The 19912-nt window shown below is 40.5% G+C and overlaps 1 protein-coding gene across 1 annotated transcript in view; it reads left to right on the forward strand.

Annotated features, from left to right (window-relative positions):
- Positions 1-1604: 1604 nt before the first annotated feature.
- LOC143896907 (uncharacterized) overlaps positions 1605-19912 on the forward strand; it is a 60193-nt gene continuing 41885 nt past the window's right edge. Inside the window, exons 1-2 of the mRNA XM_077405071.1 lie at positions 1605-1677; positions 6866-7062. Coding sequence (XP_077261197.1) covers positions 1605-1677; positions 6866-7062 — 270 coding nt within the window. The remainder of the gene's footprint in view (positions 1678-6865; positions 7063-19912) is intronic.

The raw sequence follows: 19912 nt of genomic DNA on the forward strand, positions 1-19912 counted from the left end.
CGTTCGACTCATCCTCCTTCCCTGTTTTTTACCCCAGATTTTCGAGGGAATTCGAGGGTATTTCTTATTTCGAATACTGGGCGTGCCACCATTCAAATCTCCTCGTTCATCTGCGATCTCTCGCATTTCGCAGCTTCGTAGGATTCTTCGAAGCCGTCTACACAGATTATAGATCTGTAGTTAAATCATCTTCTACTCTCGTTCGAGGAGAAAATCCTGTTAGCGATTTATTCCATATTCCATATCATCGGGTATATGGTATATTTGATGCATATATAAAAATAATTAACTTTTTTTTATATAATGAAATTAATTTGATCCACACATCATATAATTGAGCATCTCTTTTGAATAATTTATACTTATAATTATTAAATTATATTTATTCCAGTAGTTATTTTTGATTGAAATTTATTTATTTTTAAAATTTCGTTTGTAATTAATTTTTATTAAATTTTAATATTTTTTAAATATTTTTTTTTAAATATATATATAAGAAAAGATTCTTCCGAAAAAGGAACTGAAATCTTTCGAATTGAGTGGTCGATTTAATATCGCGTATCGATCATCAACCTTCTTTCTGCCTTTTTTTACACTGCGATCTTTCACCGATAGCACCTGTATGGCTTTGTTCCTCGACGACAGACGGGCCCTTCGTTTCTATTAGCCACCCTTCGAGCTCTACTCGAAGCCACCCTTTCTCTTCCGCGTCTCTCGTCCACGGCTCCACGGGGAAGCCTGAGCACCCATCCCTCCTGTTCTCTTCGCCATCTCTGAGCCGACGTCGCACCCCTTTATCCGGTCCCCATTGTTCTTTGTCCTCCAACACCGTGGCAGGCTTGCACCTTAAAGATGCACCATCCTTCGAATTTCGTTCGTCACCGCCGTTGCGAACGTTCAATTTCGAATCCCTTTTTACACGACGTGCATCGCCTGTCAGGATAATCGGACAGGACGCGGCGAAATATCTCAGCGTAAGGGGGCGAAAGATCGATGTCCTCGATAAAACACCGCCTTCAGCGTTAACTGTTCACTCTCGTCCCCTATTCCGTTTCGTTCAAAAAGAACAGAATTTACGTTTTGCATCAACCGTTTTTCTTGGATTGTATTCCGACATGCACACATGCGACACGTGGAAATTTCGTGATTAAGCAAATATAATCATATAAATATCGTAAGTATTTATAATCTCTTTATACTCTGTATATACTTATTCGTGCACACATAATCATTCTATATATTGTATGACGCCTTCTGTACATATGTATAATTAATGAAACTCTTTTACCAACTGATTTGCGATAATCTTGATGTAAGAAATCCGAATAAATTCAAATAACGTTGCACTGGCATCGATTTGACGATGACGTTCATCGATAAATTATCAGGCTTTATCTCGAAAAACACATTTTCTCTCTTTCATGCATTCCCTCGAAGAGCGCAAGATTCATTTTAATTGCATTTTACACAGCACACAATGAATCAACCAAGTTGCGATTTTTAGTCGGCAAGAAATTATTCGGACTGGAGGAGATCGCCTGCATGCCATTTCTTTTATTTCTTAAAGAGTACCCCGTTGTTCTCGTTTCTTTGAGCATGACAATATGAATTCGACGAAGGCGAGAGGCTTCGTCACGCTGAAATGGATCGGCGGTGGCGCGATATCGACGTGGAACCGTAAATTAAAATGTCTCCGTTCGCGACGGAGGTAAAAGCGTATCGAGGGGAAGAAAGTCTCTCCCTCGTTGTCCTCCCCCGATGTCCTAATCTTCAGTTCCTCTTGGTTCTTCCGACGTCCCTTGCCACCCCTTTCGGCCTCATCTTTCGAGGGAATCAATTCTCTCGGGCGCGCTTTGGCAACACTCCCGCAATTTCTTTATAAAGCGAAATCTTGCGCGCAGAAACAGAAAAAATGGGCGGAATGCGAATTTATACGTAGAGTGCTTCGGCGTGATAGAGCGACGACGAGGATTGAAAGAATTTAGTGTTGGCAAAAATTTGATCTAGCATATATAAGGATAAATTCACGAACTTCATTGTTAAATAAAACTTCAAATCACTTATGCATCCTTCCATCTATATAGAGCCTCAAAAATCTCTTCGTTTTTAAAACAATTTTATATTTATATTATATTTTTAAAAACTAAATCTGTAGTATATATAAAGTACATATAGGTTTATTACGCAAAGTATATTTAGATAAAGTTTTAGACGTGCAGAAATGCGAACTCTCTTAACATTTAAAAAAAATCCGAATATTCCCTGCTAAACGGTTAATTCATTTTTCACGCGACCCAGATTAATTCCAAACGAGGCGATTTCTCGATCGGCATTCGTTCTCGTGCGTTATTGTCGCCCGATAACAATGCAGACGGTATATATGCAATCGAGGAGAACGATCATTAAAACAACGATGCTGGACGCGAGAGCGACGGGACAGGTCCGTAAATATCTGAAATGAAATCTGGACGCGCGCGCAAGTAGATAAAGATAATAACGTGTCGATAAAGCTTATACCGCACGGAAGGGAAACGTCATAAGACTTTCGCCTATAAATTCCGTCGCTATTACCTCTATAGAATACATGCCATCCGCACGTCACGGCAATAAAACGCGATATAACGCGCCCTCGAAGCAACCGGTAAGCATGTAGTCGATACATCGCCTGCTACAGATTGTTTCAGAAATTGCGAGGAGAAGTGACGAGACTCTCTGAATGAATTGTGAGCCGTAGAATAATGCGGTATTTGAGAAACGCGTGAAGATTACTTGAAACCACGCTACAAACTCCAAATTTAATTAAGACTTTACCGCGTTTCACGAGTGTTTCTTCAGAGAACCACGAATATATTTGCGATGAATATATAATCATAATAAATTTGGCAATATGTTGACGGAATACTGGCAAGGTTCCAAGGTATATAATATTCACACGAAAGTAACGACAAACCTCGGAATACCCGTCCACCTTCAGTATCAATATTATTTCTAGCAAATTCCTGTTACTTATACGTTTCGAGACTCGCTACTTTGTCGCGGCCTATAGAAGCAGAACGGCGGTGTATTTTTCTATCGACGCTGGTCGTCGCCGCCACGGCACCGATGATTTACATGGCAATAAACTAACGCCTTGGTAGCGGCGGCAGCCCGAAAAACGCGTTTGATTTATCCGCGCACTTTCGCGAAGTACTGGACTTTTGCCAAGCCGGAAGGTCCATCTCGCCGGAAATCACGACCATAATTCAGTGCGGAAAAGAGACGGATCCGAGCGCGCACTGTGAAAATTTTCGAAGGAGACAGAATTGCCTTGTAAAATTCGCATAGGAGTCGTGCGTGTTATTCGCACGCATCGATTCGTATCTTTCGCGACACAGTCGCCCTAGATTCAGTTCGCGAAACTCTGATGAGGAACCTCGACGAGACTATACATTTACTTAATTTTTCTAACCCGGTTACTGCAATTGTTGAAAGAATTAATTTTATTTTTTACTCAACTACATTTCAGTAATCAATCTTGACTAACGACTAAATTGATCTTGATGCGAGAATAACTCGATTTACGACCAAACGTCTTAGTAGGTATTTACTTCCGGCAATTAAAGACGAGTCGCAGTTAATCGTCGAAATTAACGCAAACAGGACGGATCCTCCGTCACGCTCTTGCTGTCCCGAAAAGGAGGTCGCAAACACTGCGTTCAGGAGTCAGTCGGGTCTGATTACACGTCGCCGGCAGGGCAATACCTTAACCCTTCCCTGTTGGAGGCTACCCTTCCGACAGGCCGCTGAAGGGGGAGGGAAGCGGGCGTTTGCAATTTAACGGAATCTCTGCATATAGAGTGGGTTCATCGCGTCGCGCGGGTTCCGCACTTTAAATGACGTCCCGGAAGTCCCCGCGCTAATTCTACGGATCCTCGGACATGTACATACACCCTTCGTCGTACCCCTCGAGTCCCTCGACCCTTCGCCGGGTTCCGCGTCCTACGCAGGGCAGAGCTGGTTATGCGGACTCTGGTCAACGCTCGTAACAATTGCAGGCCTCGAAGCGAGGGAGAAAGAGATAAGAGCGTTTTACTAATGGCCGTGGAATATTTGCGGCGACACGCGAGATGTTCTGACATCTCGCAGTCCTGATTTATTGATGTTTATACCCGGCCGTAATATCGCGAAATAAATAATTTTGTAATCGGATTATACCGTCGAGCGGGCGAATGAATTTGCAGCGATACACGATACATAATTATAATTCACTGTATTTATTTCCGCTTTGGTTAGGTCGCCAAGTGATATGATATAATTAAATTGTTTTGTTGAATGGGTAAATAATAACGTGATAAAAGATATATGATATCAGCATTTATTTTATAATATTACATTACAATAAATAGATCGTTTAACATAGATGTTTTAAACGTTTAGTTATACATGCGAATATAACATTTATAATTTGTAACTTGCTTTACCGAAGGTTCATCGACCGTATTCGCTCGCATCGTTATTTTATTTTGCCTCGCTTATTTGATTTTTTAATCTCGATACGAAACGCAAATTCTAACTTATGCGTTTGCTGCGCAAACTTTGTAAACGTGAAAAATACCAGGTACAATTTAATTGATCACGAACGGCTAAGGCCGCTAAGGCGATCGTTTGTTCCATCGACAGGTGGGTTTTACGAGCTATTCGATTTGCTGAAAATAAACGTGTACAAGTGGCGTTTGCTTAGCGCGACAGGACGTTAACGTTAATGAAACCCTGCTGCGTCTTATATGGATGATTTATCGTCGTGGATTATTTTTCTCGGACCATGGTCTCTCGCGAGCGATTCAAAAGTTATCGAATATCGATTATGTATACTCCTTAGCGCAGGGTGGCCGTAAATCCTTAGAGAATGTTAGAGTAAAACGCAGCGACAATAATAAAGTCGCGACGTTGCACGAGAAAGGAATTTTAATCTCTCGTGCGATATAGCCTGCAATCGATATTAGCTCCCGTGTATCGTGATTTCTCATTCGGAACCCTTCATTAATTCCACTCGCCGCTGCGACATATTTAAAATGTCTTATCGGTGAATCAATATCGAGACATGTTTCGTATATATTTTCTTATCATCCGTAATGTCGGTAGAACAAAGCAACCAAACATCCGTACTTGGGTTCCACATAGAGAAAGATCTCGCATACCTATCTAGCGACCTGCAACATTTTCCTTCGGCGAAAGAATGACTGTGCGTCACGAAAGGCTTTACGCTCTTCCGCCACGCAGCTTCATAATTATTCGGTATACATGATATATCTAGGGCAGGGTGCAATCCATTTCGCGATTTTCTTTTCTTTTGATCATCAATCATGCTGAGTTGTTAAACGGAAAAGAAATGCGTAACTACAATGTGTGCATTATACAATTTTTTATTTGCGATATTTCATTATGCTTGTTTGTTTCATCACGCGAAACGTGATATGTGACGCTCCAAAACTTATCTGTTTAACATGACAGGTTTTATATATTTTAAATTTGCGCGAAATTCAAATACAGCTATTTTCGGTAGCAAATAGAGAAAATTTTTCGCTTCTTTTATACGCGACGGTACGGATTTAAAAGTAAATGTTCCTACAGTTAGGTACTGCGTGCGGGACGAGAGTCATTCACGGCAAACAATGGCTGCGCGTTGTCGACGCGGCATCGGTGGTGGCCGAGGGTTCGGGAAGGGTGAATTGCGGCTACGTGCCCCCGCATACGAATGCGTCCGCGTGTACGAGGAGGAAACGAGGACGGGGGGGGTCACCAATGCGGCGTCGACGTCGGCGTCGGCGTCGCCTAGAATCTAATAGATCGCGCCCAATACTTATGGTCAAATCGCAACCAACAGCCCCTGTAGACCAAGCGGGGTCCGCTCATTACCATTCCGCTCCAGCACCCCAATAACCGTTGCTGATAATCAGAAATGCCTTACGAAGGATGTAAATCAATTCGGGTATGACTACGGCGGCGTCTCCAAGCTTCTCGGGAAGATTTGCGGTACGGAGTGGAAAAGGTTAATTCTCTCTGCTTGTTGGACGAGTTCCAATTCTAACGAATGAATGTCGTAATCTTTCACATTAATCAAAGTTCTTGGAAGACGTTTATGTAACTCTTAGATTATTTTCTGAAAGATTAATTTGGCTCAGAACATAAGTAAAAATACTGCCAGTATTAATAATTAATAATGAATAATTAATAATTGATAATTAATAATTAATTTTTTTATTGTCGTGAAACCTAAACAATGAATGGATCAATATCTTTATATTTGAGAATTATTAAATTAATATATTCTAGACGCGTGTCTTATAATTTCAATAATGTTAAATTAATGTCAGATGAAATGCAAAGCTTAAATTTTTAAATAAAAATTGGTCGCCCGTCAACTTATTTTGCGGCGACTTCAAGGTTATTTGAGAGCATCGATATCTTTCTTGGCGAGCCGCAACCAGACAAGAATCGACCGGACCGACAAGGTTTCTCGCTTTGGGAATCCGATTCTCCGACGTGCATCGGCGCGTAATCTCCAAAAGTATATATATACGGAGGAGAGTGTGATCTCTCTCCTCCTTGAAGTTTAAGCCTCTGTTAAGGCAGCTTAAAACTCAGGTAACGGGAATTACGTTGGGGATATCCCGCCGAAAGTTACGGACGGACTTCGGAATTGCGTCGCTCGACGAGAAGTTAATTGGAAATCGGTGTAACGGCGCTTTCGATCGCCGACATCGCTGTGAGCTACGTACGAAGCCGTGCTATTTTTCTCACGTATTACATGCAAGCAATTCTAATTATTTACATGTTACATGTATCATTCGATTATTTTTATTATACCATTTACGCGAACGATGAGTCACTTGTTTGCACATTGCGGTAAATCTATGTATAATTCTGCCACTTGATTATTTCATTATAACATTTTATTCTTTGTTGTTGCAGGAGAGCCTAGAGGAGCGAGTGCAAGAGCTGGAGCAAGCGTTGCTGGCGGAACGTATCGCAGCTCAACGAGATCGAGCGACGATCACAAAGTTACAGCGGCAGATCAACAAGGTATATTTTCTGCATGATATTTATAAGACAAATTTGTCGCAAAAATGGAAAGTCAGCGACGTTATAAGAGCAGCTTGACTATCTAATATATCATATTCGTCAGAGTACTCTAATTTCAAAAAATATAAATTATTTCTATAATACATTTTTCTATAAATACATTTTTATGAAAGTCAGTGGCAAAGTTGACAGTATAGTCGTAGGAATGTCAAACAGTCATTTCGACATTATAGCACACAGAATTGAACAATTTCGTTAATAATGGCGATTACATGATCATTTTGAATTAACTATTGCAGTGCTATAAACATAGATCGGACAATTAGCTATTAAAAATTTTAATATATTTTTGCGAAAGGCTTGTGTCACATTTCCGCGCGGTTGAAATTTTTATTCCGTATACTCCTGGCTCCTCCGCATCGGAGGGGAGATTAGAATGGTGGTAAAATATATATCCTATCGGCCCGCGGAACCGAGTAGCCAACTCGATCGAAGTCTGGACGCTATATAGCTCCATTCGGTCGGTCGGTCGGTTGCAGCACCTGACTATGGTCTCCGTCTTGTACGGAGTCGCCGATCCGTTAACTTTGTCCGTTCTCCCCGGAACGAAACTGCAATCGCGAGGGCGGTCTAAGTGGCGGTGGTTGATGATGGCGGTGGTTTCGATCCGGACCAGACCTGCAGATCCGCACGGCTGGCTGCCGCTGCTCTGCGGTGGCATTCGGCGCCGTTCGCCGTATCAGATAACGACGACCCTCGTAAACCAGACCCCGTGTAGACTGCAGGAAGTCCTCTACGGGATAGAGAGGGCAAAATCGTCTCTGCCCCTCACGTAATCACGTTCCTCTCCTGTCGTACAGTTTATTCGCGTTATGTCACTTCCAGTGAGGCGCCTAATAACGCCACCGGCCGATTTATCCCGTTATCCTCGATAATCTCGCGATATACCCGTTGGATCGTTCGACGCGTTGTTACTGATCAGTATTACTGATAATGTGAAATTATTACTTGGAACGTTCTGACTTAATTATCTGAGGCACTTTAGAGATAATCATCGACTCCTTTAAGTTATATCTGCCTAAGTACTTACATACTGCATACATAATTTTCTCGTTATGCTTACAACTTTATAAATCGTTTTTCGAAAATTGTTATTTAATCTACATTTATTAAGTATAAAAATTAATTTGTCAGACATAATGCTGTACAACATAAATAACGAAATTGAAATATTCAGACTGAACTCTGACATAAAACTCTTTCCTCAGAACAGGAAATAATTTCTTGCTAAAAAGATTACCGTGTAACAACGTGTAACGCTGTCACGTTGTAATACAGTTTACATATTTGCGACAACACAAGAAAAACTGCTCTTTCGTACGACATTTTTGCATTACACGATATTTCATTATTATACACATAACCGAGTACATACTTATACCACACTTCATTTCCCGCCGCGTAATTTCCGGCATGAAGCATTCGCGATTAACTCGACGTTTCCGTCGAGATGAAAAGATTCGCTCGCGCGTATGCAGAGACGACCGACTGTAGCGTAATATTCCGAACTCGTCCGTGCCGCATTTTAATCCATTTCTCGTTGCCGAGTCGGCAACAGAAAGAGAGAACGTCTCTTGCTAAGACGGACCTTCCAGAATAGGATCTGGACAGATGTGGATGATACGGACGCAGCGTGTTTCTGACGTGCTCTTTTCCACGCCCCTTTTGCAAGCTTATAAAATATCACGACAAAAACAAGCGCGGACGAACGGAGGGAGGCTGGAGAACCCCTCGTGTGATTTACGCGTTTTTCGCGATTCCGCGAACAGCCCAAATTATTTATTGCGCATCATGCGATGGTAAGTCGAAGTTGAAGGACTGCCTCCCGTCGATTTTCTTCGAATCATCCCCGTCGTTATTGCGAAATCACGAATCGGCCGAATTGCCTTTTTTCGCAGCTGCGTGCGATCCAGAAGGACGCTCGGAGCGCTTTGCGATTTTTTGTATCCCTTTGTGTCGCTTTGTAGCTTGCGAGATTATGGTCTGAGCGATAGGTTGATTGATCTTTTATATGGAATTGCATGTAATTTAATAATAAATGTACACGCCGCTTTTTGATCAGTGCAAATCGCGTACAGTTTCTATGGGTTTTTAATTACAATATACAAGCACCGTGAAATATGAAAATCTTGCTGCGAATTTCACTCTAATTACATGATTGTAAATTTATTTTAATGCAATATGTAATAACGGAGGGAAAACTTGTTACGTTGCGCTGATTGCGAGTGACGAAATTTTTTGTCATTAATAATTAAGTAATTAACATTTTTAATTACTTGATTACTTAATTTAATTATTTATGATTACGTAAAAATTATTTTACGTAAATAATTAAGCAATTAACTTATCAAACATTTTTTATTACTTTTTTTAGGCGAGAAACGTGCACGATTTTGTGCGGCGCGATTAGAATTGTGAGAATCGTATAAGATGTCGGAGGTAGGCGGATAAAATTAATTACATTGCGCGGGAGAGAGAATGGATACATCTTTTTTTTCCTCCGTTTCTTTTTTCTTCTTCGGACGCAACGATTAATTATTCACCGGGCAAATGTATAAGTAATCCCCGGGCTGGACATTCCACCGCATTTCCACAAATCCAGTTGACACTTTTCCAGTCACGAACGTCGGCGCCACGCGGTATATGTAAGCCGCGATAAATTGCAGCCGCTGCGGCAGGTTAAATCTACGTAATTTCTGCCGAAATTAAACGCGGCGATCTGGGAATTAGAGAAACCAGTCTGCTGATCGTGCAAAATCGAATGCACTCGAGTCGGGGGCCCGGTCGAGCGACTCGTTCGCTTATCGCACGCGAACGTCGTCTCTTCGTTGACTTCATTTATCGTGGCATTTTTCCAAGCGTGTAATTTAGATGGAGTTTTGGATAGCTGCCGATCTCATTAATCCCCGCGGATTGCGCTACGTGCGTCGGTTAGATCATATTTACCGAAGATATAATTATATTTCACATAGTTATTAAGAGCTTGGTAAGATTCATTATACGTGAGGAATAATTATAATTTATACGGACGAGAGAGAGAGAGAGAGAGAGAGAGAGAGAGAGAGAGAGAGAGAGAGAGAGAGACATTATTATATTTCAAAAGATATTAATTTCAGTAGATTATGTTAAGAGTTCAATGATGAATAAGTTAAAAAAAACCATAGTAATTTTATGGTTAACAAAATTAAGAATTAATTACATGCTTCTCGACAATGATCGGACAATAGCGTTAATATTATTAGGATATATGGGTCTAAAAAAGCGAATTATACAATTACTTGACCAAAAGTAAGTAATATGATTTTTTAGATCCGTCATCAACCATTTATATACGAGGCAGATATCTGGCTGCGAAACCTCTGAAAATTATAAAGTACTTTATCTTGGTAGACAATCTCTACGATAAAGTAACAATATAACTTGTTAAGGGACCTTATTCGATATACGTCTGGGGAATTATTGGATCATTTGCCATTTTGCCGCGAACAAGATATTGTATTTACAAAACTCCCAGGAGGAGAATCTAATACAGTCCGGAAAATGTGCCCGCGAGAGGCGGGAGAACACTGGATTGGATGGGCGACGGGGGATAAAGAGGTTCTTCGGGGTTCGACGGTGACGCGCGGCCCCCCTCGAGTAAATTACATTCCCGGCAAGCCGTATCGGATTATCCTCACGTCGAGGCGAGGATTCGTCTAGACTGTAGGAACTTTGCGATATCGCTGTCCTCGCGCGCGCGCGAAGATATAGGAAAGTTTGAAATCTATCTGCACGACGGAAAGGCTCCGACCGACGCGATGTATCTCGCCATCGGATGATACCAAAAGAATGAATTATTCCATGTAGAGGCAATCTCACGTCCATTCTTGGGAGAACGATAGAATTTCACCACGCGCCGCGACACCGGGACAGACAGCCTTCATGCATTCGCGGACTTTGCCGGGAAAGCTTTGTCGATCAACGACGAACAATGACCGTACGCGAAGTCGGTCGCATAAGAAAATTCGCGTTTAAATATTTGCTCTTTTTATTGTTTACTTTAGAAACTCCAAGAGTGATCCTAGACACTTTAGTTCGTTTGATCTCGTAATTGACTCGATAATGAATCTTCTCTTAAAATGTCAATTTTTATATTTATTATGAAAGTTTTGATAGAATTTTACCACAACCATCGTTCTTTTCAATATGCGTATTTTTAAGTACAATCGTTTGTTATAAAATATTTGGCAATTATCTGCTATAAAAGTTTTCCATATTATTCTTACGAGAAACATCCATCATTTTTTTTTAATCTTTATAAGATTCTTACAATTTTCTTGAAATTGTAGTTACAATTAATTTACTTCATATTATTCGTAATTGACTGCATATCATAAATTATTATTATTATAGGACCTATATCTATCTATTACAGCGCAGTTTCACAATTTTTGAATTTTGGCAGTGTGCAAAATTTTTTGCTGATTCTCCCGGCTGACGTTTGCTGACGACGTCATCGCGATGGCTCGCCGAAGGGTGATGATTTGCGCGTTTTGCCGCGGTAAAAAGCAGGAATTAGTCCCCTCGAGAGGTCGCCGACGCGTCGTTAGGGCCGCACTTATTGCGACTTAATAAGCGTCGTTCTCCGTCCGAAACCGGACGGAATTACTTCTGCGGTGTGCATTTTTCATTATTCAAGAGCGAGAAAAAACTGCGATCCGAACAACGAGCGAAGAACCTTTCTAAGGTAGATTATAGCGCGTGAAAGCAATTTTAAACGATGACGACAACGTACGTTGGTATACGAGAAAATGCACGTGCGAGCGGAAAAGTAGTATCGCATATATCTTTATAACCCGAGAGCTCTCTTTGTTCATAGTAATAATCGTCCTACGGGGACATCGTCCGCTCGTCTTATTACCCTCGAATTCCTTCGAAGTACTTCCATTTGTTCGTGCATTATATGCGTATAAGCGCCGCGATACACTTCTGCATTTCATTGAGATTCCCGTGATTTCTAACGAGGATATAAGGAAACTAATGCGACACAGTCACGCGTATTGAAACTGCCAACGAATACATGTTAGATGAATACATATACCTCTTTAGGAAACAGTTTTACATAATAGCGATTGTAATGATATCTATTTATAGCTTATATTATTGCAGAGTTGAGAAATAGAAAATTAAAATTAAATTCTAATTTTATTAGCTTTCAATATACGTAACAATATCGTTTTCCTGCAAAAAAGTCACTTTATTTTAATAACGTTATCTAAATTAAATCGATAACGCAAGATTAGCGGTAAAAAAAGTTATTTCTTTGAATTACTTTCTAAAAATTTATATCTTTAGACATTCTCTCTTTTATTTCGTTAGCTAGAATACTTTATCTCTGAAAAACCTCGAAGCAATTTTTCGTTACCGCGATTATTCAGTTGAGTTACAAGGAGTTGATACGTCGCAGCCTTCTCGCGCGCGCGCGCGCGCGTAATCACCTCTCTGCATAAATAATGAAAACATCCGTATAAACCACAAACTCTAATCAGTATTAGTTAGCTGCGCCATTAGGCGAATTAATGAGGCGCGCGTCTCGCGCGTTTTGCTATCATAACGGGAGACTTAGGAGTTTACGCTTATCTTCGCACCAGCCATTTACTTCGCGAGGAATCTAATCGCCGGTTTCCTCTTTCGACGCGATAGACCCGATCTATGCCGGTGCCGTTTACACGCTCCTCGTGGAAATTGCAAATTGCCCCAATTAACAAGCAAACGTTGCACTCGTTGTAATGGATATTATCGCATTAGTGTCAAACTGGAGGAATTAGCTTTATTTAAAGGATCGACTTTGGCTACATTCGAACTGATTCTTGAAGTGTGATTTGTTTGCCTGTGATAAACGCGGGGATTTGCAATTAGTTTTATCAATAATTACGATGTAATTATCGTAATGAGTATGATAACTATCATTTTAGTAAAGTGAATCAACGGCACGGGAATTTTTCTTTTTTATATTGTCAACGATTTTCTGCAACTGCTGTTTCTTTCATCTTTAACAAAGCTCACTTTTAGGCACCCGTGAAATCCTTTCTTTGCGCGGCGTATCGTCGTTCAGAATTTAGAATTTCAAATGCTCTTACACTGAGAGAAGGTCGTACAAATAACGCGAAAAAGCCGCGAGGATTCGCGGATTCAGGAGCAACGAGAGAAATGCCTGTAAACGATCCTGTCTCGACGTCGTCGTTGTCGTCGGCGACGACAACGACGGGGAGAGAAACGCGCGGTGCACTTCACGTAAGAAATGCGATCTCTAGACGCCACGGCATGCAAAACAGCGCAATAAGCAGGCAATAACCAAGGACCTTTTATTTCGGCATGAAAGCCCGCTGCCTGCAACTCACGCTGACTGTTCTCTCTCTCTCTCTCTTCTCCCGTTGTTCCGAAGAAGATCCAGAAGGAGGCTTAAAAGTTATTTTACATACGAATGCATTCCAAGTTTTATTCCCTGAAATTGCATCGCGTCATCTTGTCCGATTATATTGCGGCATTCCGTTTCACGGTCGAGAGATAACAAGAAACGTGATTTCAAATGGAAAACACACGTCGTTGTAAATGATAAATAATTATTACAGCACTAAAATTATTATTGATGTGTCTCTAACGGAAGAGACCCATGAAAGAATATTTTGTAAACGAATTAAGTACTAATTGTTTTCTCTCAAATATGAGAAGTTATGTAAATTTATTTATTCGATTCGTAATTTGTGTGTGTCGAGTAAATTACGCAAATCCAATGATCGCATTAACCGTTATTCTTTCCGAGAAAGTCGCCGTAACTTCGGATTTATTCGCGGTGGACTCTCTCAACTGCCCGATATCCTTAAATATCGATATGCTCGATGGAGCATCGAGTCGTGCAATCGAAAACGGTTCCAAAACTCTCTTGCCGTTTGTGGTGGTGCGTTCTATTAACTTAACCGGGAGAATCGGGGGAAACAGCCGGGAGGGTGAGTTTTAAGAGCCGGCGTCGCCCGGCCGACTTATGCGTTGGCTCTTCCACTTGCTCGATATCTGGCGCCGAACGAACGAACGTCGCAGCCTCCGATCTTACGTCCGGTGCCAGAAACCCACCCAGCGAGGGTCAAACAAGAATATTACGTTTCCGTTACGACACCCTTGTTTGGACAGGGTTGCTGCCGACCGGATTCGGATCTCGGTATATATTAACAAACAATTCGACAACATTAACCGGATTACACGAGATATCGCGGCAACTATCGTTCAAGTCTGTTAAAACTGTTAAAATGTTGGAAGATGACTCACAGATAAAAATTGACATTAATGCATTGCATTTCGAATTTTGATGTTAATGATAACTTACTAGAATTGTAAATAGTTTTATGAAGTAGAAACTCGTAGACATGCATGCATTTCTCTCGTTTTCTGGTATTAGAAATTCTTGTAGTTTTAGCAATAATATGAAGTAAAAATTTTCAGAAATTATTTTTAAAATATTGAAACTGCGTGTTTCTCAAGATTGTTGTAATTAAAATTGAATTTTTCACAATCGCTAAAATTGAAAACGAATTGTTCGAAATTGCTGAAGTCAAAACTTTTTCGACATTATTGAAACTGATATTGATTGAAGCGACGTACACAATGCTAAAGCTATATCTTTTTTTCCCCGTCAAACTTTGATGTAGTGGATATCGGTGGAACAAAGTTTCCATTGCAGTGTAATTTCATCGAATTCTCGTTTTCAGTGTCTACCGCTATATGACAACTCGATATAACGAAGTTTCGACAGGATTGACTCAATTTTAAACTTCGATGCAGTTGAGCGTCATGTAACGAAATTATGGCAAATTTACAAAAGGATATTTTTTAATGAATTAGGCTTCATAGATTTTTTTTACAAAAAAAATTTTTAACCGTAAAATCGCAATAACCAAGTCGTATCACATTTTGTCACAAATAAAATCACGTGTACATTGTAATCACTTGCTTTTCTTTATTATACGTAATATAAAGTTCAAAAGAATATAAAAAAAGATGATAAAATGGAACAACCATTTTTACTTTTTAATATAATTACCTTTTATTTCAATATTTTTTAGAAAATTCAGAATATTTTTTAGTGGTACTTATAGAAAAGTTAATTTACCATTCTAAAAAATATATTAACATAAAAAGTGATTATACTGAAAAATTCTAATGGTTGTTTCATTTTATCATCAGTAATATATCCTTGGACCGGAAACCTTTGGATTTTACTACGTAACTTAATTTCAACATACTTGACATATATTTTAATCAACACAAATCCATTTTTTAAAAACATTACTAACAATAAGTCTCATGGTAAAATTATGATTTACTCTCACAATTTACATTTTCGGAGGATATTTCTGATATACGAGACGCTGCTACTTCACCGACGACGCTTTACCGGAGGATAAATTTTTCAAATTCTCTTCCTGCACGCTCGAGATAACTCGCGCCCCGTATCTCCGATCGAGACCCAAACTGTTGCGACGCTCCGAGGCGTAAAATGTGTATCTAAAGGCGGACGCGCTTCTTTAAGTGCGAAATCACTATCGCGGCTTCGACCCGTCGAAAATCCGCAACGTAAACATCGTGCCGAAGTGGGTCGTGCCGGCGAGCGAGCATAGTGGCGTTATCCGAGAGACCAGGATCGCGCTTTTAAAGCGACTTTACGGCCGCGCTGGAAATTCGGCCCTCGACGGTTCTTTTACGGGACGATACCCGGACAAGGTGAACTCTCAAACGATACAACGAGATAGAGAAAATTCTCGTTCAACAGAGGGATAAGCTATAGATATGTGTAACCGTTTATACGACATAAAAATCTTTCATATACACATTTTCTCCTCAGTCTTCCATTCTCTTCCATTTTATTTTTATTTGAGAATTGAGACGAAATTATTATTGTATATCACGTAATTTATAACTGCATATCTGTTTTTGTATTTCTATATTATTCCATGTAGTCCATGTTATTGCGATTTCTTTTGATTATTAAATTTTACAAAATGAAATAAATATCTCTTCCGCCTTAGGGATTTTTATCTCTTCTCATCTTGTTCAACGATATTTACCCTTTTTCTCGTTCGCGAGTTGCCTGGGGCATTGAACGCTGAAGTCTAGTTTGCTAAAAAAATATCCTAACTTCTTTAACTTCGCGTGAAGAATGGAGAACGGAAACCGAAGGCAACGTCGTTCCCGACGAGAAGTATCTTCCGTAGAAGTGCTTCTCGCGAAGACTTCTCGCATTCGAGCGTGGTGGAAGTACGTGTTTCTCGAACTTCCGCGGTTCGAGGCATTTATTTAATCTCGAAGCGGGGGGGGGGGAATCCCGCCGCCGGATACACGAGAAAATAAAGCTAGGTAGATAGCAATAGACAACTGTAGCGAGTTACTTACTTTAATCGAATTTTAAATCACGCCCTTGCTGCTCGTAATCTTTCTGAACGCGAAGAAAAATGTATTAGGATGAAAATGTCGAGCCATCAAGTTTGCGCGCAATTGTATATTAACATCATTTATAGAACGCACCACTTGTGTTTATATTCTTATCTTCATAATAAGATTATTTTCGACGAGTTAGTACGGTACATCCCTCATTTCCCTTAACTTATACCTTCCCTTTAGAGTTTAGACACTCGTTGGTAATGCCAGGGGTTAATAAACGGGAAATTAATTCTCGGGGTTACGAGTCTCGCGATTCAGGGCCGGCTGCGTCGCGGCCAGATATAAACCTAATTAATCCCCGGCCTTACGTCTCTCGTTACGGTCGCGAAGAGGTCGTTGGTTGGATAACTATACGACGGAGGCTGTGAGAAATAAGGCGCGTTATTATACGGCACGCCGTTACGCCTGGCGACGAGTATCGCCCGACAGTGCGACTACGAGGGGCCGCATCCTGCACGTGGTCACGGTGTAGGCCGACGAAGACCCCGGTGTACGTGGCGTGGCTCGCAGGTCTGTGGGGTGTCAAGCCTCCGCGAAAAAACTGATGGAGATAAACTTAATTGAATGGCGCGGTCCTCGACACGAACTGCCGCTTCGTCGTCGTACGTTTCTCCCCGCGTGCGAAATCGCAGAGAAGCGACGTTTTCCTTGCGTTTCCTCCGCGCGGCATACCGTCCAGCGATCACTAAAAGCCCCTGGATCACGTATGTCATTACGCGACGTCGGCGACTACGGAAAACAGCCGTCGGGTCTAATAACGAGACTGCGAGCTTTCGTTAAATGTCATGTGAAGAAGAATTGTATTTGCGTTTCGAGGGGAGAAGGAATTTAAAGAGAACGTTCAATGGTTCCATCAACCAAGCAGCTGTGCCGTGCCGAGAAGGGTAAGATAAACATAGTAGGAAACATATTTGGTCCATTAAAACGTATCGAGAACGCCAAATCCTAATGGCGACTCAAGGAAGACTGGTCTACGTATTTGCGTCTATAAATGTGGCGCCGCATCGACGATTGCTAAAAAGGCATGGAAGAAAGTTAGATCGCCGGCAAGACGAACGACCGAAAATTCAGGGAAGCGTGAAATGTGCCGCGAAAAACTTTTGATGCGTACTCGATAGAGTTTGAAGAAGAATATTATACTGGAAATTCCGTTGACGCTTTAACTTGCACGATACGTAAGAGATTATGATACAGACGATAAATTTAAAAAATAACTTGAGTATAAATTTACATAATTTTTTATTATAATTTATTTTAATATATTTTAACATGAATATATACAACGTAATTTTAACATAAATGAACATAATATCCATATTCAATATTATTTTTTCTTTAGACACGCAATTATACATTTGAGTGATAAATCAATTGAATAATTAAATTGTAATAATTAAAAATAATTATACGTTTTCATCAACAGTAAATAATTTTATAAATCAAATTATATGCTCGAGTTATGCTTAGATTCTTGAGTTTGATTTTTTTTCCATCGTGCATTATCCGCGATATCTAGTATCATATTGATATTTGCTCAATATTGTATCAATTCGGTTCAATATTGGTAATATTTGTTAGACGCATCAAAGCTCGGAAAAACTGTACGGCAGGAATGGCAGGATGGCGAATAAAGATCTTGTGGCGAATAACGGCAAATTTGTGGGCGACAACGGCAGCGCGAATCGACAGTCGTAACAATAAGAGCATGAGAATGTATCGGACGGTCATAAGAGTCGCGCGCGAAGATTGTCAATGCGCGTATATAGCTGCTTGGCGCCGTCGCGACGCCACGGGGTTTTCTACCCTCCCCCCCTCTCCCCGAAGAAGAAACTCTGGGGATGAGGTAGGACACGTCGATATTAACCCGTAGCCTCCAGCGTTGGCAAAAACGAGGCTCGCATTTAAAGCCGCGAATGTCTCGATAAAACGAAACGCGAGACGCGAAGGCACACAATAGTCGGTAGCCGCGAAGATCTAAACGCGTATCACTTCGGTATAATAGCCTCTATCTAGATGTAGCTTTTTGCCGAATAAAGGAGAAAGTGTGGCACAGAAATGGGAGTGAGATTTGCGCGAATGTATTGCTTTTATTCGGTGTAGTTGAGTATACTTCTTTCCTATACGACTTCAATATTTTTTAAAATAATAAAATACGATACAGAACTACACAGACAATATTAAATACTATATACCTATTTATATAGAGGAAGGAAAGAAATTATGAAAATTATTGACCAAAGCTCTTTATGTGCTTTGTGTATACAGCGCATATACGTTTACTTTTTCATCTCAAGCGAAAGTACAATAAAAGATTTAAAGTAATATTTTTATTTAAAAAATTAAATCTTCAGGAAAAAGTCCGATTATTCAGTAAAAAAAATTTATACATTATTTATATTCTTGTGGTGCGTGCGGTAATTTCCAACACTTTTCCCCAGAAAGTTACAGGAATAATTTCGTGGCACATTTGGGCGTTACCATGACAGCCGTCAATTATCCGACTGTATAATGACGCGAGACGCGAGCGAACAATAATAAGCGGGGAGCGCACCGCTTTCTCCAGCGTTGACGTATCGTTGATATTTCCATGCGGCCGCAATTTATCTCGGACGTCGTCGCCGTAAAGTGAATCTTAGAATTGCCGCAGCCGCGCGGAACCCCCGCTTTTCGCGGAGAGAGATAGAAAGAGAGACAGATCCTCATCAGTCATTCATTCCCGCGGGAGTATCCTCCGCTCAGCCGGAGACGGAGCTTTCCACGGGAAAGCTCCTTCTCTCGCGAGATTCGGGCACGATTATCGATTAAGTATCTTATACTTGAGCGCAAGTCTGCCAGCAGCTTGTCGAAAGAACTTTGTCGAATCATTGGAGATTCGTCGGACGAAGAAAGTTGCCGAAAGATGACACGGTATTCAGGATAGAGATGATAGCATAATCAAAAACATTCGACTTTCTTAATAACAAATACATATTGTGATGTAATGATAATACGTATAATCTAAATTTGAACAGATTGGACAAATTTTACAGTTCAGTACATTTTATTTTATTTTAAATCGTATTTGAGTAAAAAATCCTCTGCTTTGTGAATATCCTTGAATTATCGATGCTCTTCTTTTGAAAGAAAAATCTACTTAAATTGCTCAAAGAATCTGTAGATGAAACAAAGTGCGAACAACCGAAAGCACTACGTGAAAAAATAATATGACAAGCAGTATTCGCTTGTGAACTTCTTTGAGCCGTGATAGATTCTCGAACACAGAAATCTCTAAAGAAAACGAAGTGAATCTTCAGATGTATTTCTACTGACGGATCTTCAA

This window comes from Temnothorax americanus, unplaced genomic scaffold, assembly GCF_048541705.1.
Source record: "Temnothorax americanus isolate GAGA-0224 unplaced genomic scaffold, ASM4854170v1 Scaffold2, whole genome shotgun sequence".
NCBI classification, from domain to species: Eukaryota; Metazoa; Arthropoda; class Insecta; order Hymenoptera; family Formicidae; genus Temnothorax; species Temnothorax americanus.